This window comes from Solenopsis invicta, chromosome 3 (assembly GCF_016802725.1).
Source record: "Solenopsis invicta isolate M01_SB chromosome 3, UNIL_Sinv_3.0, whole genome shotgun sequence".
In the NCBI taxonomy this organism is placed as follows: domain Eukaryota; kingdom Metazoa; phylum Arthropoda; class Insecta; order Hymenoptera; family Formicidae; genus Solenopsis; species Solenopsis invicta.
Genome location: NC_052666.1, coordinates 24,759,246 through 24,782,548, shown reverse-complemented (window position 1 = coordinate 24,782,548; position 23,303 = coordinate 24,759,246). Strand labels below are relative to the sequence as shown.

General features: G+C 32.3%; 2 protein-coding genes across 7 annotated transcripts in view; one reads left to right on the top strand and one right to left on the bottom strand.

The window, feature by feature from the left end:
• Nucleotides 1-23,303, bottom strand: part of LOC105197211 (neutral ceramidase) — a 58,335-nt gene that overhangs the window by 26,007 nt on the left and 9,025 nt on the right. For all 6 annotated transcript variants that reach the window (XM_011163482.3, XM_039446600.1, XM_039446601.1 and 3 more), the window contains 2 exons: nt 22,096-22,294; nt 16,665-16,871 (listed from right to left, as the gene is read on the bottom strand). In XM_011163482.3, coding sequence (XP_011161784.2) covers nt 16,665-16,871; nt 22,096-22,294 — 406 coding nt within the window. The remainder of the gene's footprint in view (nt 1-16,664; nt 16,872-22,095; nt 22,295-23,303) is intronic.
• Nucleotides 9,638-15,181, top strand: LOC105197210 (cuticle protein 19). Its single transcript, XM_011163481.3, has 3 exons — nt 9,638-9,783; nt 11,167-11,421; nt 13,769-15,181. Exons 1-3 carry the CDS (start codon nt 9,775-9,777, stop codon nt 14,048-14,050), a joined length of 546 nt encoding a protein of 181 aa, XP_011161783.1. The 5' UTR covers nt 9,638-9,774; the 3' UTR covers nt 14,051-15,181.

Below are 23,303 nucleotides of genomic sequence, written 5' to 3'. Positions count from 1 at the left end.
TTCATCACACAGGTATATACTTCATATATTTACATATTCGCAATCTATCATAAGTTCATAATAAATAGAGAAATATATAGTATTATAGGTCAGTATTAATTGCTTGTAATTACTTATGGAATCATTTGTTTGGCAGCAGCTTGTCATTTATTAAAAATATTCTGCTATATTTTTGTAATAATTATAATATTAAAAATAATCCACCATATTTTTATATTTAATTTATTTAAACGCATTTATACGTTGTACAATGTGAAAACACCACGTTTCTTTGCGCTTTTAAAACATGCAAATCTGCTTTACTTTATTTAGAAAATGATGACGCCTACGCCTGGTGTGCTCATATTTATATAATAATCTCAATTTAAAGTTAAGACATTTTTAATACGTTACATTCTCGTAGTTTTTAGTTTAATATTGCAATTGAAAAAAGCGGCAGTAATTGGAAGAACAGTTACATTTTTAAATACATTTTTAATTAGAGATAATTTAAATAGAAATTAAAATGTGAATTATTCTTTGTTTCAAGAATATTTTACATATAATGCCAGCACAATAGGGAACAATAGAGAATAATAGAGAACGATACAGATAATTCCGGACAAATAAAAAAAATCAGTGTTTAATATCATCAGCTTTTGACCAAATCTATTGATATTTTTAATACTAGTAAGTTTATTACTTTAATTAAAGACGTTACAAGAAAAATTTAATTTGCTTATTATAGTACTTTTTTTAATAAAATGTTAATAATGTTTTTTAAAAGAATATTTAAATTTAAAATAAATTTTTGAATGAAATTTATTTTTTGTGTGCACATAATAATAAATTTTTCTAAAATTTGTGATGAGTTGGATAAAGCCGGTATACATAAACCGCATCTATCGAAAATTGAATTTATCAAGTTGTCTGTGAATTCCGGAGCGGCTAAAGCCGGTACGGATGTACGCGTACTGAGATAATTAGCCGATCGCCATCTTACGTTAGACTTATCATTTTATACCATTAACAGTTTCCATTGTATCACTTCGTGCTTAACAGCGCGGAAAATATACCGATGTTCCAATGTCATACGTTATCGGATATACGCAAATTATTGCGTTGCATATCGCCACGTTTACGACGCGCCGTTTTCCATACCGTAAAGTAAATTATTGATTTCAAGGAAAAAAAAAATGTTTATCAGCTCCAGTGAGAAAAGATTTTTTTGGAATCGAAATATCTAGCAGGAAGAATGAATATCTAGCAGGAAGAATGGAAAAAAATTATCTTTTAAAATTTACCTTCGAAATTATGAGAGTAAACTTTAAAACTTGGAATAATATAGACATCAAAGAATTTTATTATGCTTTCAGAAAAATTTTAAATTTTTGGAAAATTTAATTAAATTTAATATAATTTAATTTAATTATAATATAAAATAGTTTAGTTAAATATTGTAAAATAAAATTTGATTGAATTTTATTAAAATTATAATAAAATTTCTTGTGTGGATTATGCTATCGCAAAATTGCTATGATTATAACAGTGTAAATTTAAAAAATAATTTCTTGTATACTATTAAAGGTCTTGTATTATCAAGAAATTAAATTGATGCAAAAGATTGCGAATTTTCATTGAATTTTATCTAATAAGTAAATGTATTAATTTGAATCTTCTAAAAAAGATACGGTATACTACCAACTGATGTACGATGTATTATTGAAAAAAATTTTATAAACAAGCATTTTTATTATGATTCGTCGAAATGTTCAGGCAAAAAGCAGTCTAGCGAGAATTATGTGTACTTCAAGGGGATCTCGAGAAAATTATGTCATGTAGAGGCTCGTTTAACAGCAAGGATACTAATAAAATCGCAGCATCGATAAGACTGGATGACGGACAGTCGCGCGCGGAGTGAAGAGAGGAAACCGCGTATCCTTGAGCATCGAGACAAAAACTCGCCGAATTAAGGTTGAGCCGCGACCAAAAGCGGCCTCAGGAGAGTTAGACTAGAAGCCAGTTCTCTTCACTACCTAGTACAAACGTAGTTCGGGGTGTGCCAAGGATACACGCCGAGACATTTCTTCCCCACGTTTCGTGCGCGCATTCGTTTCCCACACGATTGTATTGAAATGCGGCTGGTAAACAATACGTTGCGTCACATCTGCGGGGCTACGCCGCGTAGAACGTTTCGCGAATTGATACAGGCGTGACAGGAGGAGAGCAAGCGAAAAAGAAGGCAGGAACTGTACGGCCCCAGGGTTCTCTGTGCAAACAAAGCCACGAAATCGAACGAGTCTTCCTCGCCTCGCTCCCCTCTCCCTCCCTTTGCGCGCAAATTGTCCACGTGAAATGGGAGATTAACACTTTGCTGTTTGAATAATAACTAAAATGAGATGGGGGCGTGATCCATTACTCGATAGCTTAACGGATAAGGGCGCATTGACCTCACTGGTTTCACTGATAAGACCCAATTAAACGACTAATCCAAACGTGGTTCGTGATTTAATTTTAGTTTCATTACCTTTCGCGCTTTTCTTCTTTTTTCTTCTCGAAGCGTTCCTTATAGTGCAAATTCGACGTTTAGCGTATTACGATCAAATTTGACGCATCGTGATATTTGATTTAATAAAAAATCCAAGTCGTTTTAATCTCATATTTTCGAGATAGCGTTTCGAAAAAAGTCCACAATAAAGTTTTGTAATAATTTGTAGTTTAGTTTTTTTTTCTCAGAATTTTCTGCAAATACATATTCCATTTTTCTATATTTACGAATAAATTCATTCTTTTTTTTTTTTTATCCATTAGAGTTTGCAACGTGTAATTTATTTGTTTACGGTACACACGCCGTCGAGTGTATTTGTCAATGCTCTTTGGCATTGCAGTCACGAGTGAACCTCTCACAACTTCGCAGTTATTGTAAAATCCGGAATGGGGACAGGTCGCGAAGTGGAGCATTAGACATGACTCTACTGGTGTCAAAATAGATTCGCTGAATAGCGGATGATTTTTTCTCCAAAAAAATGAAAAAATTTAAATGACATTCATTTTCACATAATATGTCATAAATTTAATTTGTTTTGTCGAATCATTCTGTTGAATAATTAATAATAAATTAAAAGTGCTTTTTGGTAGCCTTTTAGTTATTTTTCTTTATTTTAGGCACGTATTTTTTAATAAAATTTTACGTATAGAAATAATAAAGAAATCTTTATTGTGTCTTTTTAGTCTTAGCAGACTAAAGCAAGAATGTGAAATTTAATATTGATACAATGTGAGCTTGGATTAAAATTGAGATGGATCTTTAATAAAAATGTGATAAGATTAAAAATGCCAAAATATAACCATTTCGTGATTTTATTCATGTAAGTAATATTTTCCACTCTAAAAATTCTTATTACTTTCGCACGTGTATCTCACCGTATTTTTCTACAATCGTATTTTACTATCCAATATTTTGCCATCGTCATGAAAACAAAAATCAGGTCGGATAAAAAAATGATAGATTTTACCAATACCGACGCTGTATACGTATACGATGGTAGTATTGACACTGAGTTATATAACTCGTACAACCAGAAAGTGTACACTTTCCAACAATAACAATATTTGTTTACTGTGATGACATTTTTGAGATATACACTTTAAAAATTTAAATATGACTGATACTGTATCTCAAATATCACGAATTTTTTTATACAAATGGAAGCTGACATAAAAAAATTACATTCATTTAGTTACTACTGAAACTTTGCTTACATATAGAACGTAAATAGATTTATAAATATTTAAAAAACTGACTTTATGCGAACAAATCCCGTTAAGAATGTACTAAACATAGTTTTAAAGTGATAAAAAAATGTTTAGAAAATCACAGATTGTTCTATATTGCATTTGAAAGTTATATTAGTTTAGTGATAATGGTTTGTACCTGGATTAAAAATTATTTGAATAAAAAGTAGACCTTTAATTAAGAAATCAAAACAAAATGTTTTTATTATATCAAAATAAAATGTTTTTATTATATAAATACTTTGAATATTTAAAATGATTTATGTAAAATTTTATTAAAATGCAAAAACATTAATTATTCTATAAAACAAAATTTCAAAAAAAAAAATTTAAAAGCTCAAAATCAAAATAAAACGTTGCATACATTATTTTAAATACTTAACTTACTGATACAAGAAAATTCATATTTTTATTAGTGTATTTTATAATAATTTAATTTTTAATAACGCAAAAAGTGAAAACGTGTTATTAAATAAAAATATGTTATTCATACAATTTTTATATGTATAATATATAATTTATTTAAAGTATAAAGTTTAACACATTTCCAATTTGAATTTACTATGCAAGTACGGTTGATACATTCTTAAACGATTGGTGCGTTTTACGAATGAATAATGTCTTTAATTATACAAAGACTGTGAGAAAGGATCGTCGCGGTCTATAAGTATACCTGTTATTTTTCCCGTTGTATACCTTGTTATGACCCTTAACGAGTGCATTGTCAACGGTCACGCCTTATTTTGTCATCTAAATTGCTGTCTACGAAGGACGTATGATTACACAATTCTTCACCTGCAATCAACAAGCTGACACGTATTACACGACCGCAGATAAATGGATTGATCTCACCGACACCTTCATCGTTTCTTCCACGGTATTTTTTGTTGCTTTAAAATGAATGCAGAATGCTAATGTAGAACGTAAAATTAAAATTGTTGCAACGCACTTTTTAAGAGGAAATTATAGATTATACTAAAAAATACTCTTTTACATATAAATTACATACATATGAATATACATAAATATAAGGGAAAAATGAGAAAAAAGTTTAAAAGAAAAAAGCTTAAAATATGCTGCGAATATGTGTTGCTCTATTTAAATTTGCCGTTACTTTTGTAATGTTTATAAAAGCACGTTAAAACTTATCACTGCAATTACTCAATGTGACTCTATAATTAAAAGAATCCTGTAGTATAAAGATAAATTCACTCGGAGCTAGACACTATCGTGTCTCTTGATACATTCTTCTGACAATGGAAGTAAACGTAATAATATTACAGCATTGCACTTGGCTGGAGAATAAAAAGCAGCTATTGTGAGTGAATTGCGACACTTAAAAGTAAGCGAAATTTTGTATATTCCATTCTTTTTGTCGAAAACGGCATGCTATTCCTCAGAGCATCATTTGTCACAGAACAATATGGAGACAATCAACCTCGTTAAACAAAGAGAGTTTATAACAAAAATTAATGCCAAATTATTAAATTGTAATTAATTATCAATATTTTTACGTATCTTTAAATGAAATTATCTAGTTATAAAAAATGTTGTAAACTTTTGAATTATGAGTAATATTTTATTTGTACATTTAAAATTAATAAAATTAATAAAATCTGTTCACATTTATAAACTGATATTTATGACAGATATATGTTTGTGTAACAATACAATCAATGAAATATCAATAAACATTCTCAATAGTACGTTGATTTTGTCTTGAAAACTTTACAACATTACGAAAAAAATTGTATGGTGCTATTTAAAAAATTCAGAAATCTTGATTTTTTTTATTTAAAGATTTTTTACATTTTTGTATCGCATGTTATAGCTTGCATGAAACAGATGAATATTCATCATTCAACCTGTTTTTTTAATTGTCAGAAGTGCCTAAAAAATCGTGCGGACCAATACTCTGAACGCTCTGTAAATACATCCCTATTTAAAAAGTCGGTAAAAAATGATAGATACAGATTTTAATTTTATTGAAATTTTATCTAATCTTATGATAAAGTTCTTGTTTCAATCGAATCTATTTGAGTTACAATAAAGAAGTTATCTATCATGTCTCAACAGTATCTTGCTAAACAATTAAATAATTAATCTAAATATTCGGTTTTCTTTACAACTTGTCGAGTCATTTTCAGTCTAAAAATTGCGATTTGCTTTATATATAATCTAATAGTATTATTTATAGTATTACATAATGCAACAGATACAGATAAATTGAAAACTGATAAAATAATATCATTTTCAACAAAACATGGTCAGACATTGATTAAAAGCGATTATTTAATTATATGCTAAATAACATAAAAGAATAAATTTGATGTTTATGAACCAAAAACATCAGGATTACATAAACAAGATTATATAGGACTTATCTTATCTAATTTTATTGGATTTTTTAAGTAGGGAATTGTAAGCCTATTTAATATTTCTTTATAAAGTCCGCAGAATTTTTGTCGACTAAGATGCTCGAAGAAAATTATGTTCTTTTTTATTTCTTTTAAAAAAAAGTCTTTCTGTCTCTCTTTCTGTACAAATTATTCTAATTCTGATTTACTTAGCTCAAGTATACTTGAAAGGCATTAAATTACTGGAAATAAATTATGTACAAAGAACTCTTTCGCGACACGTTTCTTTCTCCGCTATCATTGTCGCCGCCGTCATTGTCATCTTCTTAAAAGACGTCCAAATATACGACCAAATTTAATTCAGCGTAGCACCCTTATGAAATCCTATTGCCACAGCCGTTGTCGAGTAATAAGCGACTGCGTAAGAAACGGGTTGGCTCGCAGTCGAAAGAAAATGGTAATATCTCGACTGTTAACGAAATCGTCCGCGGAAGCGGGCAACCTTCAATTACGTATCCGGCAAACAATGTCATTGGTAGAAAAAAGAAATAACAGCGAGGAAATAGGCCGCGCCGCTTATTAGCGCACCATACGAAAATCCGAATTTAGAGCGCGACTCCGCTCCTCGCGAATTGCGAAACACGTCAACGCGAAGCGTGACGGCGATTCGGGCGATTTAGCTCGCACAACGTTATATAGATCCAGCCTGTGCGATAAACGGAAAGCGGAGGATGGAATAACAAGAGCCATTTTGCAAAACCGCACTCCAATAATTGCGAGTGGAAATATGAGATGGAAGAATTGCGTTCTGACCGGCAATTATGTTAAATTAAGTTAATTGATTGTTCGCAGCTTCATACGTATACACACGCTTCGTGAAGCAAATAAAATTTTCTCCCGTTATTGTCAAAGAAAATGTGCCTGTTCTTAAGAAGAAAAAGAATTCTACGCAAAAATACCGCCGTGATAAAAAAATGATATACGAAACTTTACATGATCGATTATCCAGAATTAATCAGAATTTCATTTCACACATATACAGTTGCTAAAATAATAGATTTCAACATATCGCGAGAAAATAATGGAGTAACGTAATTTCTCTCTTTCTCTCTCTCTCTCTCTCGGAGAAATATTGAACAATACACATAAGTGTACGGCACGGTATTATGTAAACGCGCAACAAAAGAATTTGGACTGAGATCGAAAGGTTTTGTCACTTATGATCTTGATCCAGATAGATCGTGCTGGTAATCACTCGGGCGGGACCGACCTTTTCTTTTTTTTAAAGGTGGTTACCGGATCGCATTCACGGAACGATGATGTGTACGTTACGTGCGCAAAGAAATAACATTGCTTGTTGCACGAAGACAAACGGGCTTTGTCAAGAATTGCGTAAGAATAGAACTGAAGCTACACCACGCCTTTGTCGACTAAAACTAAAGAAATGAATTCGGGAATCAAGTTTCTCTTATATGAGAACATTGTGTATATTTGGTAATGCATGCAGTAGCGAGTAACAAAAAAATGCACAACAAAAAGTTTTATTTTATACATTTTGTTCAACGGATTAACAGTTTCTTATCACGTTAGTATTTTATTAGAAATATTTTAAAACAATTTATGATATTTTTATGACATAAAGTTGGACAAAAGCATTTAGCTTTATTTTTTATTCCCTAACAAATAAATTGATTGCAGGTGTGTGCAAAATAGAAGTGATGCTGTAACCAAAACTCACTGTGGCTCGATTAAATATTAGTGATGTATTTTTATAGTGAAACTGTTTTTTTATTGATTAAAATTTTTGTATGCACATAAACAAATAGAACTAATGAAATATTCAATTTACAAAAAAAATCAGTTTTTATAATAACCTCTTTTGTTTTATATCTTGCACAATAAAATACGGATGGTTGTGTATGTCTGAATACATGACGCATCAAGAAATGTCTCTTCTGGTAAGTAAAATATCTATAATGAAAAATTTAAATTGCGCATTTTTTCCACTTATTACTACATACGATGCTAATTGTCTTCGTTATTACGAAACAAAGAAGGTCACAAAATAAAACGCGAGGTTCCGCTTTAAAGCTGCAAGATTTAGTCTGTAATATCATACTACTGTTATGTTAGTAAAAGTTCATTTCCATATAAAAACTCTGTTAAAATAAGCATGTAAGAAGTGGCAACGAGTCTTTTCGTAATTAACGAATGTATCCTTTCTCTTCAGGATGTTCTGTAATAACGCTCGGTCCGGTTTTATTTCGCGACCGAAGGAATTCGGTGTAAACTCCCCACATTACTTATGAATTCTCTCTGCATCATATGCTCTTTCTGCGTAGAAAAATGCGTAAGAGATTTCACAAAAAAGAATAGTATTAATTCGGATACGAATATGTGAAGAGAAAGAGGGAGAAAGAGAGAATGAATGAAAGAGTGAGAGCGTTTGCGTCTATTACGTTGAGACGTGACGTAACGTTTATGCGCGCGGTAACAATGATGCATAAGCAATAAGACACTGTTCTTCCATGTAGCCTTTACGCTGTAATTTATAATTAAACCGAATAATAAGAGAATATAGTATCAACATTGTTAATCTCTGTGGATTTAGATTACATTTCATTTTTTTCCTGTAGAATTTCATATTAAATTCTCTTTGTTTATGCAAACTGAAAGTTTCGACAAAAAATTGGATTTTAGTACAAGATATGTTAAAAATATGCCATATTACATATTAATAATAAAGTTATATCGTTTGAATCGCATTTTTTCACATCGGAAAAAAAACATTCAATGCTTCGAAAGAAAGAATTTTAATATAAACATAAAATCAATTTCTGCCTAACATAGTTAAATCTTCTTTTGAAAATTATTAAGAAAACATACGACGTTTGTTGCAACTAAATACAGATTTGTTTCGCCAAATTAATGACGGAATTGTTTTGACATTTCCATTCAATTTCACGTTCACTTGGCTACCTTCCGCCGTTTTGGGACGGAATTACGTCGAAACTCTACATACGCAGTTGCGAAGCGAACGATTCGAGAAACAAGGTTTATTCGCCGACTATTATCTCCTATCCTTTCGAAATAATCGCCTCTGACGGCCAAATCGATCCGTTGCATCTTTTAAACGAATAACTGCAAGATTCGCGCGAGCGATGTCCGTGAGCGATACGGACAATTTATCTCGCCCGTCCCGTTCGATTTACCAGGTGGCCAAGTTCTATCTTGTAACTTTTGCAGCAACTATCAACTTTCCTATCGTCTCCTCCAATCGAAGCGCGAGCGTGACGGCCGGCCGATATTTGAACACGAGATGACTAAATAATCCCTTTCAGGATTTTCGCACGAGTGAGTAACGCCGACGTGTGCCACCGCCGTGGAGAGCACGTGGATAGTATACATCGTGTGTTTTCTCATACACAAAAAGATACCCGCGGGGGGTAGGGTACAACCTAGACGGCCGGTCTGAAAGAGTGGTGGCACCCGAGGCCGAGAGCTTTTGCCCGGAACGGAGCCATCCTGAGGTGGGAGATGGATATAAGCCCATCGTCCAGGAATAATGCTATCAGTGACTTCGCGCCCGAGACAGTCTCGCATACGGTAAACGTGGTGTGAGCGAAAACATTGTGGAAGCATCATGCTGAAGGTACGGCGAGAGAGAAGGCCTTGCACCTTCCAATACACGAGTGTGGTATGAACGAGAGTGGGTGTGGGTGGCTGGGAGACCGTGCGAGTGTGCAACGCTTTTCTCGTCGCGTCGCTCGCGTCCGAGAGACAACTTCCGATATCGTGTTTATTGTTCAAGTGAATCTCACTTATTTTCCTTTCATTCGCTTGATAGGGCGCGCGCACTGTAATAATGTCCGCGAGTCTTACGCGAAGCCGGCCGGAGCCTTATCTATATGGACTTTTCCGTCAAGAGGGCGGAAGAGATAATTCCACAGTTGCTTTTCGTTAAGCTAGTGAATACACGCAGAGTTTAATATCCCTTTTAATTAAACTCTTTTGTCTCTGGTATCACTCTTGCCATAAAGTCATTTATCTGCACGCATGATCAGTAACAAAAACACCCCATCTTCAATTTTTAATCTAATTTTCTAAATTATTTTGTCTTAATAAGAGATACTTATTTAGCATTATATTTGTATAACAAAGTTATTTACAATTCGTATATAAATTTTTTTTTTAATATTTTATTCTTTAAAAAAACTGTTTAGCGACAAAATGGTTTTTAAATATACGTACAACACACATTTCCATTCGTCAAATGTTAATACATATCATATATTGGGAAAGCAATTGTGAAGAAAATTTTGCTACCGTACCGAGTTGAAATTTTTTCACAGACAACTTCTCTCTTCAGAAATCCGATTTCTCTTCCTTCCCGATTCTCCGGTTTACCTCAAAGTACCGGAATCCCCGCGTTAGCTTTCACAGGCATGAATATTCGTGCCGGGGGTGTAATAGACCTTTTATTCGCGACGTATCATTTTCATCGCAAAGAAAGCGAAATTCTTAACCGCTTCCGCGGTGTTTCATTAACTTACGATCTATTGGCCTGCGGATAACAAGGTCGGCGTGAAAGTGAAAAGGAGGACGGCCCTCTCATCGATACAACTTCCGATTCGAGGCTTTTAACGAAACATCGAAACTCGAGAAGCGTGCGTCTCAGCGAAGAGACTTTCTCGATAAATCAGCCCCGATGACTTTCCAAAACTAGCTTCGTCCGAGATCTCGCCTTGACGGGTGACTAATGAAAATCGCCTGCGTTGCATGCGGTATCGATTATCCGCAGTTACGCTACGGACGCTTTTAAATATTGCACGAGCCACGGTGGCGCGGCGCGCAATTGATGAGGGAATAACTTTTACGGGACATCTCAAAGAGAAAAAGAAAAGAGAAGACAACACTTTGCAAACGCCGTAATTGGATTTGAAAAGAAACTATCGAATCCTTGACACAACTTCGCGTATTAACAATCTCGTTTTTCCCACAGAAGAGATTTACGATCGCGAATTGTGGTTTTCAGACGGTCGCTTTCCTCTCCGCCGTGCTGGCGTGCAGCCACGCGGTGGTTCTCAGCGGTTATAGCGGCGACCATGGCCTGTCCTACAACGATTACGGCGATCTCGACGGATACCTCGGTTCCGCCGGATACAAAGTACTGCCGACAGTCGCAGTTCCGGTGCACTCGGTGTCCGCCGCGCCGTTGCACCTGGACGCGTCTCTGGATCACCAACTGCACGGCTACAAACACAATGTCGAACAGGATCACGACTACTACGTGAGTACTTTTTTCACGTCTCCTTTCGCAATCTGATACTCCCTCATCTCTCATGTAGAAATATTCCGCTGCGCTTCCTTGAAACTTTTTGGAAAATTTTTAAAGAACCTCCGAAGAACTTTTGCAAAAATAGTAAAATTCAAGATGATATATTGCCCCTTACGTTGTTATACATGACACCTTGTTGGGTCCAATAAAAGTCTATTGTAAAGAATTTTTTTCGAGATATGTGTTGAAGCAGTTAAAAATACAACTTTTAAAGTATTTATTGCTTTTTATTGATTATGATATTGTGATTATAGTATTTGTTACTATCACAAATTATCCAGTGGATTATGCCTAGATGACATAAAATTGAGATCCTCTTTATGAAAGCGATTAAGAACATGTAATTAATTTGAAACATAAAACAAAAAACTTTTTAATTAACACAAGTTTGTGTGTGTCGACTGATCTACACCTAATAAATTAATATAATAATATTAAAAACTTAAAATGAATAGTAGTCTTTCTAAAATTACTTTAACTTTATTTTAATCTTTAAAGGCCGCCGTCAATATTCAATACCAATTAGTTCAGTCGGTACAAGAATTTATATAAATTAAAAAAAAACTTTTTGTATTTGAGGTCAATTAGTAACATCCATTAGGAAGTATGCAATAATAAAAAATACCGTTATAATCTATCAAAGTTAATAACTATCCTAGGAAAAAAAAGTTATTAACTAAATTTTTCTACTTGACAAAATTTCTTCAGTATTTAATTTAAATGCATAAAATACTTGAACTTTGATTTATGTATTTAACTTAAATACATAAATACACTTGAACTGAAGAAATTTAATCTGAAAAATTTAGTCAATTTAACAACCATTTTCCAGAGCATTTTAACAAAAATTACATCCTAATTGTTTTAATATTTTTATCAAAAAATTTTTAAAAACTGTAAAATTATCCACAGTTAAGCTTAAATGAAGTAAATTTTAATCGTGCGTAATAATGCCACTAGCTATGACACTCTGTTGGCATTACTCTACATAATCAAGTTCTTTAACTCAAAAAAGTAAAATATTCTTCTCAGTAACATTACAATAAATATTGTACTTGGTATATCTACACGTGAATTCAAAGGCAAATCCATATAATTCTCCTGCAATTTTAACTTCTATCGTTTCAACTTCATTAACAATATTTAACATGAATTCCCGCACGTTTCTTTCTGAAAACTGTCAAGATCCATCAAGCCTCATAATGTTTCCAGACGCTTGAGGCACATATGCTAATTTAAATTCTTGTCTCTTTGAAAAGCGACGTCTGTGTGATGAAGGTATTTCCTCTGTCCTCGCCGTATCTTATTGTCGAGACTCTTTCCGCAACGCTCATTGTCGTCGCTTTCTCGCGATGTTAATTGTCACTAAAAGCGGCGAGTAATATCATAAAGTGAGAAAACGTCGCACTGCGTGTGCGAATAATTGCGATGTAACATCGCGTCTCGAAAGCGCGCGGAATTGTGCGTCACAAGTAGCTTTATTAGATACAAGCAGCTTTATTAGAATGGCTTTATTACACAAAAACAAAACAAAAAAATTATGATAAATTCTATGAAATCTCGCAACACTCGAAACTCATCCTGCATCATTCGGTAAATTATATTAGCATGCAGATTAATTCATGTTTTAAAAATACATTATGCATATTTTTAAAATAATGCAAAAATTATGAAAACATTATAAATTCTTCTAATGTTCTATGCATTCAAAAATAATAAAAAAATATCTATCGACGATTCAGTATTTGAATAAAAAGTTATTTCTATAAGAGGTGGAAATATGTTTTTCACTTCTTATATAATCCCTCATCTTTATTGATCAATTTTAGGACATTAACTATTTATAACGAATATTTAAAACACTGTTAATAATACTTTTAATACTTATTGTAGGTAATTAATATAGTACTAAATTAACCAATTTCTTTAAAAGATAAAAATGTAATTAAGTTATAATGACAAAAATCTAAATTTTTTAAACACAAGTGCTTTAAGTGTTCAAGATGATACTTTGTATAAAATTTCATTGCTACGCAGAAATTAGTTGTTCTTTAAATAAACAAAATTTATTTATACGTTTTACGCACGATTAATACGTACAATCGCAAAGATCAAAATCGCCCTGCGTCTGCTAGCAGTTTTGCACGGAAGTATCAGTGCGTGTAAAATAAATAACGCGAGCTCGTGCACTAAGCGGCTATAGCACTTTGCACTTTTAGCTTCGGCATGCGGACGTCCGTCGGGTCGCCGCAAACTCGTTGAAAATTCGCATTATAATGACATTGTGTGTTCATTACAGTCGCACCCGAGATACACCTTCAATTACGGCGTACACGATCCCCACACCGGCGACGTGAAGACCCAGCACGAGGTGCGGGACGGCGACGTCGTCCACGGTTCGTACAGCGTGAACGAGCCCGACGGGAGCGTGCGCATCGTCGAGTACACGGCTGACGACCACAACGGGTTCAACGCCGTCGTGAAGAAAGTCGGACCGGCGATACACCCGAAACCGGTGCCGATCGTCAAGTACGTCTCGCCGGCGCACTTCAACAGCTACGACTACGAGAAGCATTATTAGCTCGGCCATTGTGTAAATAGCATCGAATCGGACGTTTCACTAAGAGGCATTAGTCGATAATCTGTCTGCTAGTCAACGCGACAGCGAAATACGTTTTCAAGTTTGATCAGATCTTCACAGATGGATTCAATTGATCATTGGCCATCGGCGACAGACAAAAAAAGAATTCGACTCATTTTTACGTACAAAGAGTTTCCATGTAAAACAATTGAGTTTTAGAAGGGTTTACGATTATATCTTTAATATAATGTGCGATAAGCGTACAGTTTACAACTGAGATTGTCGAGGAACATTGATTTATTCTCTAGCACAGTGTTTGAAATTTATTTTTTTACACATTGAAATAAAAATTTTTATCTTAGTTCTCTATTTTGTTGTCTTATTTCGAGGTGTTTTATGGTATTTGATAACTGCAGCGCAAAAAAAAGTCGATTAAGTTCGCAAATAACACAGGAACACAGCTTCATCTATTTATTTTACCTTCTCTCTGACGATTCGCGAAACCACAAATAAAGGCGTCTTGCGCATCCCTTTAAAAAAAAAGAGGATCATTGATGGAATCGCGATGTGACCGCGCGCGCATGTCTGAAGTATCGATTTATATCTGCAGGACAACTACGTAATAACGTAAATTTCATTTGTTCTCGTGATGCCCCTTGTGCATTTAATTTTAGGTTTTTCATACGCTCTAATAAATAAATATAATATCGCGAATGATTTAGACAAAATTGTGTAAACGTTTCATCATATAGAAAACAGTCATTAAAATCAATCCGAGAATTTTTACAGTCTATGTGCAATAGCGTGATGATATATGAACTTTACATTGCAGAGTTCGTTAGATTGAAACTTGTTACGAAAACGAAGAGCTCGAATATCAAATAAATGTGATACGAGTAAAAGGAACGAATGTATGTTTGGGAATGATGCAGGATGCAGGTCAAAATCATCGACTAACGAAACGCAGCGTTTTTCAAAAGTAAGATAGATAGAAACTAAGTCTTTTGTATCCGCATATGTATTTTTAAATATATGAAAAATGTGAAACAACGCGAAATATATTAACAATGTACTTATACGAATCTGGTTTACGTCAAAATAAAAGTACAAACACAATCCATTAGGTAGGTATCTGTCTGTGTTTTATTTCACTTTCTTTCGCCCAACGTAAAATGTGACGCGTAAATGCCACGTGAGAGATAATTTCTCGCTAAAATTGAATATTGAATTTTTTTTTTATTTTTCAGTCAATCTTCTGTCATTTAACTGTTGTTCAATGAAGAGGAAATTGACGATAACAAAATAACGTATAATCTTTTGGAGAAATTGTAATGAAGTGCAAGCGACTTTAATTTCTCGAATGATACTTCAATGCATCATTATGGTTTCAATAAAATCAAATGATACGGAATTATTTCTGAGAAAATTACGAGAAAAGCGTAATTTTCCTTCTGCGTTATCAACCACTCTGATATTGCTTGATTGAAAAAAAAAAACATTTTAGGATAATTGTAATTTTTCAGTTTTAAATTCGAGATCGTAATTCCAAGTATTCAGAAAACAAAAAATAAGCAATAGATATATTTCCAATTAATCTTTCGTGATGCAATATTTTTTTGTCCCTAGTTTGTTTTCTAATCTAACCGAGTTATTGGTGCATCATAGTGTTTTTGAAAAAGTTTTTGATTCTAAAACTGATTAAAAAATTCTGATACACTTTGTCAATATTCCAGAATACGATTTTATAATCGTTTGACCCAAAACATTTTTCACTTTTTTCGTACATGTCCGAATGTGAAGCAGAGTAATTGAAAATTAAAAATTCGCACGGATCTATTGGACTACGGTGGGTTAATGATTATTTAATAACTCTGGATGAATTTTACAACTAAATTCTTAAAACATAACGGAAGGATTAATTATATAATTATAATTATCTAATTTTTATAATAAAAAATTCTTTTATTACCCATCGCAGTGATATTCACTGTTTTAAATAACTGCTAGATTTTCAGTACTAAAACGGTCAATGTTTCATTATGCATATCTCTAATTAGCGTATTGCTCTTGATGAAACACACTGCGCGCGCGGAATCACTTAATTTGCTTGATAACAATCTCGACGGGTCGGTGGCTTCGTTTGCACCGCTAATAAGTTTCACATATGCTACCGTGTAATTAACAATACATACACGAGGAAGGCGCAATCAAGTCACTGAATCGAGCGGTAACACATTCAGTTCCTTACGTGCAACATGCCGCTTTGTCCGAGCACTTGAACTTACTCGCATCACCAAGACCGTGAAATCCACGTGCACGCTTTCCAATTACTTTAGTTTCGTGCTATAGCGACGTGATCTCATATTTATGTTCAATTAAAATGTCCATTTTTGGCGTTTATAAACACGAGGAGAAATCGTTAGAATTTTTCTTTTTTGCTTAACTTTTTTAAGTCAACGCATGGTAGGCCACTTCCGCCATAGGAAGTAATGTACTATCACTATTATTTTAAATTACAAATAATGTTTTACTGCACGCATCTTACGCAATAAATGATGGAAAAGGCATCACAAAATACGAGTATCATAAAAATGGCAAGAAAAAACGCACTTACCGCGGACTCTTGGTAAAGTTTGTGAGCAATAATGCTCGTGCTCTCAAACATATCCTTTCCAGGACCCGAGGCAAAGCACATTTCCTTCTTTCCAGGGCACGTATACTGCTCGGAGCAGTTATTTCCAGAGAATTCGCACTTTGGTCCACGTATATTTGGGGAAACATCGCCAAGATTAGTCGAGGCAAAGGCAGCTACGAACGGACCCTAAACCGAGAAAAAAAAACATTATGGTGTTTGCATTAAAAAAAAGTGTGTGTGTTTGTGTGTATATGTGTGTGTGTGTGTGTGTGTGTCTATGTGTGAAATTACTCTCCTTTTAATTAACCTCGTTTAATTAACTCATTCAATAAACATCGTTATTAAAACAAAATAAATTCTGTAACTTCCTAAAATATTGATTTAAATTTATTTTCGGACACGTTTGTGATATACCCATAGAAAGAATTTCTGGATTCAAATATTACTCTTCCATGTATCGTAATATAAGATGCTATAGAGACAATCATAATTATTACTGAAAAAAAATATTTTATTCTTAAATAAAAAAATTCTTAAATTTAGAACAAAGTGAGTTTGATATTGTTTCATCAATTATCTCAGATAGACTTAAATTAGACAATGGACATTTGTGACGAATCTTGTAATATTCTTGATTTAATAATAGATTGATCTAAAGAAAATTTCCAGATTTTTTTCTAATAAAATATTACGAATGTTCACAAAGCAACTCGTTTTGTAAATACCAAAAATACTTCGTTCCACAACTTATAAAGACTCGCTTAACGCACAGGTAAAGACTGTTAGGATTTCCATAGATACGTTAATTATAATGCATTATATGTGAATCTCTCTTACAAGAGAATGCTTGTCATTTATATTCCCTACCGGTAGCGTCTCAAACTGCGTAGCTATTGATCACTATACGTTATAATTTATTATATCCAGCAAATTTGTATTCTAAATGTATAAATATATAAATTGGAATTTATGTGTTACTCTTGTCTCAAGACAATAAATCAATCTTATTTAATTCAATCAAGAAAAATAGGAACTGTAGACTTCAATCTTAACTCTAGTTCGCCATTCTAGGATATCACGTACATAAAAAAGTTAAAGCATTGTAAAAAAATCGACGTACCATGTGCGATTCTTTACATTATTAACTTTTTTTCTAATATGATTTAATGACTTGGATTGAGATTCAAAACAAAGCTTTAACTATAACTTTGTCATATAAGTACGACAATCCTGCAAAAACATACTTTTTTAATTTTTCTCAACGCAAGAGTGCACGTTAGTTTAGAAAGGTTATTTGGTACCATATGTAACTAACCCGTAAGTTTTCGTCATTTTGAAATCACTGTATTTTTTATTAAAAATATCATTCTATATTTTATGAAATATTACTTTATTTTTTATTAAATAAATGTTACTGCGTTCCAGATAGTATAAAAGTGCATAAAATTGCAGAGTTAAAAGGTTATTTTATTAGTATAACGTATACGCATTTTTACGTACATTCTAATATTTTTTTGCTTTTTGCAAGAAATTGCCCAGAAGTTTTATAGTATTTGCTTTTGTAAACTAATGCACGCAAATACTTTAAAACTTTTGGGACTTTCTTTAAAATCCGTTTTCCTTTATGTATACAATAATAACATTTATTCATTATAATCCTTTGTCCACTATTTTATATTGTTTTTAAATAATAAAATTTTGTGCATTAGTTATAAAATCATGATTTGTTAATGTTTTAAAATACAAAATTTTGATATTCAATGATTTCAAACAATTAAATTTTTTGGAGTCTATTTATATTTTATTTTTATTAATTCCCCCCCTCCCCAAGTTTATAGTTAAAATTTAAAATTTTGAAATCTTTTTATTCAAAATACTCATTTCTTACAATACAATTTTCTTTTAATTATTATTTGAAAATAAAATATTTTTTTAAATCAGTATTTATCATGTATATTTGATTTCGAGGTATCGATTTTATATATTTGGAGATAGAAGATATGCTTCTCTTCAGATATATAGTATGACAAAGTTACAGAATTCCACGCAGCAATATGTGGCAGGAAAAGTAATCAAAAATAAGTGTGGCGAAGTAAAGTTAATATTGTTTTATTTTTATATTATTCCTTTATTTTTATATTTATATTATTTTTATATTATTATAAGATAGTAATAAGATAAAGTACGACAAGAATATTTTTAATCTTATTTTTAGAAATTCTTTCTGAGAGGGTAAACATGAACAGATTATTTATTGTTATAAAGGTAAATAAATAATTTAGGGCTCAATCATGCCACAAGGTACAGCCAGTTTCTAGCAAAATTAAAGTAACTGCATATTAATAAGATTTTGCGCCCTCCCTTCCCATGTAAAGTTGATCTGAAATAATTTCGAGATATTCACATAAACCAAAATATATTTACTCGCCCGTACCGTGCGCTGTATTCTTAATAGTTCTTGTATTTTTATATTTTATCTCACGCGCATACATCGATTTCTTATTCGAGCTCTATCTAATGCCACTTTATAAGTATTGCATGTTGCAATAGTGGTGCACTTAAGAAATAATAGTCGAATAAAGAAGAAAAGAATAAAGAAACACTAGCAAAACGTACGGCTATACAAAGTAACAATAGAAAGATTAAATGGATTTACTTTGAAAAGGAAAGAGAGGTAATAGTAATAGACACACGCGAACTGAATGTAGCTCATGAAACTGCTGTCTGCACGCGATGTGTAATATTTACAAATGAAATAATTTATTTAAACTTGAAATGTGTACTTAGAGGATTTCGCAGTAGTACGTGTTGCCACGATACAGTAAATTCGCATATCGAAATTATTCATGTTTCAGAGATTCATTCGTAAATTTTCTCATCAGGACATACAACCACAAGATTGTGCCGTAAATTTCAAGATTACGTCTACATGGATTATTTGTACATTGTTAACACAAATCTTTTTCAAATACAAACAATATAAAGCATTTTAAATTATACGTATAACACAATACGCAAAAAAGTATTTAAGTTTTAAGGTTGTTAATTCTCACTTTATTATTGACGAAAGAAAAATATATAACATTAAAAATTAAAAAACAGAAAGTAATTTCCACTACTCCTGTAATATGAATCTTTGATGAACTGTAAATTACTTACACAGATGAGAAGTTAAACAGTTTACATCATTTATAATTTATACGTACAATATAGGCTGTTCGTAGTTTATGCATAAACGCCCAACACTGAATTGAATATCATAGCCCAATTGTTGTAAACATATTAAAGAATATCATAATATTTATCTTATAATAATTATTTTCACCTCTACGTCTAATTAATAAATAAACACAATAAATCTCACGTTGCATATATATTAAACATTGAGAAACCTATTTGGTTGAATAAAACAAAATTTGATTGAATCAACTAAAACTGTCGTTTGGACAGACAAATAAATTTTATGGTTTTCAAACAATTTAGTTGGAAAATTTGATATTATTAATATAAAAATTTGATGCAGTGATAAGATTCTTTATCAGAAGAAAAGGCATTATTATAGGCACCTGTTTATATTTTATTCAACAACTTTGTTAACATCTAACCAGTATTTTACAGTGAAACAATTATATTCATCAAAATGTTGTTAACACATTCTAGATACAATGTTATTACTTACAATTAATGATTTATAAAAATGTGACGACACTGCATTATGGGTCAAAAAGGAATAGGAGGTAGTAATATCGATCACAAAAATAAATTTAAAAATTGATTTTGTTTAAATAGGATACAAGATTTTGTTACTTATATATTTTTTATTTATGTATATATTTTTAAATACGTAATTAAAAGTTAAAATGTATCTTCAAAAAGTTTCGAAATGCTAAAAAAAATGCCTTATAATTATCAGCTACTGCAGTAATTATAGTAATTGTCAGCCATTACGTATTGGCATATTAACATCACTACATAATGGCAGGCTAATAAACAAATGATTCCATAAGTAATTACTAGCAGTTCGTCATTTATAATTACAGGAATAATACAGATGTTTATAATACCTTCCCATAATATTACCTTATCCTCTATATAAAACTAAATTCTTAATTAGAACCTTGCTTAAATTTATTTCACTGAAGGTGGATACAAGGGTTGCCCAAAAAGTAATGCCTCACATTTTTTTCCCAAAAACTATTTATTCTACAAAAATGTTTACACATATGAAAGAATAATGTTTTATCTACTGACTCTATTTTTCCACATAATCTCGTTCAAGTTCTACTGCTTTCTTCCAGCTATTCACTAGGGCATGTACGCCCTGTCGGTACCAGTCCTCGCTTTGATTACGGAGCCAGATTTTCGCTGATCTGGCTCCCTCGGACTTCCACTTGTTCAGGCCATTAAATTTAAGGATAGCATTCATGTAAAACATGTTGAACACGACGAAGAGATGATTAGCACAATGAAAACCTGGCTCTGTAACCAGAACAAGAACTGGTACTGACAGGATGTACACGCTCTTAGTGAATCGCTGAAGGCAGTAGAACTTGAAGGGGATTATGTGGAAAAATAGTGTGAATAGATAAAACATCATTCTTTTATATGTGTAAATTTCATTTTTGTAGAACACAGTTTTTGAGAAAAAAAAAATGTAGGGCATTACTTTTTGGGCAAGCCTTACATTTGCAAAATAAAAATGAGAATTCCTTAAAATTGAAACATTGTACTAGAAGACAATGATACGCCGCGCTGCGCGTTGGTGCAATTACAATGAGATTGACCATTTCAGTACTGAGATATAAGACAATTAAAAACTGCACGTTTTACACGTGTCGCCTATACAAATTTATAAAAATGTTTATTTTGGTAGTATCTAAACTAGAAATGACATGTTAATATAAAACAAACATGCAATGAAACAAATATTGTGAAAAATGTCATAACTTTTTACCATTTAGTTTGGAAAATAGAGCCGTGAAAAGAATGCAATTTTTGATTTTGTTTGACGTATGGAGTAGACTGAGGGGAATAGTCAGTGAGCATCTGACCATAACCAGCGAGTATTGAGTTGCATCAATCTGCGTCTATTTATTTATTTTTCCCGTGTGTGCGTGCAGCGCAACCAAAAGTTTTCTCTCACTGGCGGAAGTGAGAGCATAGAAACATTGAAATATTTTACTACTTGTTTCTGATAAAATAATTCGCATACTTTTGCTTTTTTCCGATAAAATAATTATTTTTACACAAATTACAATTCCAATAAAGCAAATGGTAAAAGTAGTATTCCAATAAAGTAAACGGTTTAATAAAAAAAATTTTAGTAAAAAATTTTGCTACTCAATTAGTGGATCTCTCAGTGTATATAAATCTGAAAGAAAATCTGAACATTCCATTAGTATTTACTTACTGTGCCGACCGCGGAGTTTTTATTCATCATTTTCTCAAAGAGAATGGACGCATAGCCCACATTGTCACTGGAGATCAGGTGGTTCGTGTTATTCATACTTGTTGGATGCACGGCGAACCAATTTATGACACCCAAGGGCTCATCATCGGCACCGATAAATTGTATCTGTGTTAGTATCTTGTCTACATTATCTTCATATCTGTGAAAGTAAAGAAAGGAATATTAATTTTATGCAAATGTAAACTTATGCCTCCAGATGCTACTGACGGCGACTGTCTCATCACATTTTACATTTCAGCATATCGCAAAATGCATTTAAGCGATAAGTGGTCACGTCGTGAATTTTTGAGAATGCATGCGCTTACATGTTAGGGTGATAAACACGTTGACGTGTGTCATGCTCCGTGCAATACGCAATATACACGATTGCTCTTTGTATTTCCAGAATTAATAAACCTCAGTACACCAATATTCAGTGCCGCGCGCGACTGCATTCTATAATCCCCTTAGTAAGCAATTGCTACATGAATTGATTGATCGCGTTATTTGAGAACGTTACGTTTGTAGCCTGACTGTACAAGGCTGCACATAGTAATATTATTAATGCCTTCCGTACGTTACCTGACGTGCTTGTAATGATAATATATAAATATACTTTGTTTCAGAATTAATTTTACATTAAATCCTTTGCAACTGATGTAAATAGCAAGTAAACAATTGTAAAAAGGTTTCGTTAAAAAATTTTAGAAATTGACTTTGATTCCTTTGTAGTCAACTTATTTGACTCATATTTACTTTGATGGAATGAAGTTTGAAAAAATAATTCCTTTCTGTAAAAATCTTATAGACGGACGAATGGATGAACGGATCCATTTAAAAATTTGTCTCACAATTTTTTTTATAATTGTTCAGATTACATTTTAAAACTTGACATAAATTATTATATAAACTTTATAACATTTTTAGAATTTTTTTCTAATTTTTTTGAACAAACTGGAACATTTTTCAAAAATAATTTTAAAAAATCTAAATATTTCCCAGATTATTTAAAATTAATACAAACATCAATGCGAGATATAAAATAATACTCAAGTAAGAATATTTAGACCATTTTAAATTATTAGATAAATATGTGTGTTGGTACAGTATTTAAAATATTCTGTTTGACAGAATACTTTATGTTTATAATATTTTATGTTAAACACTAA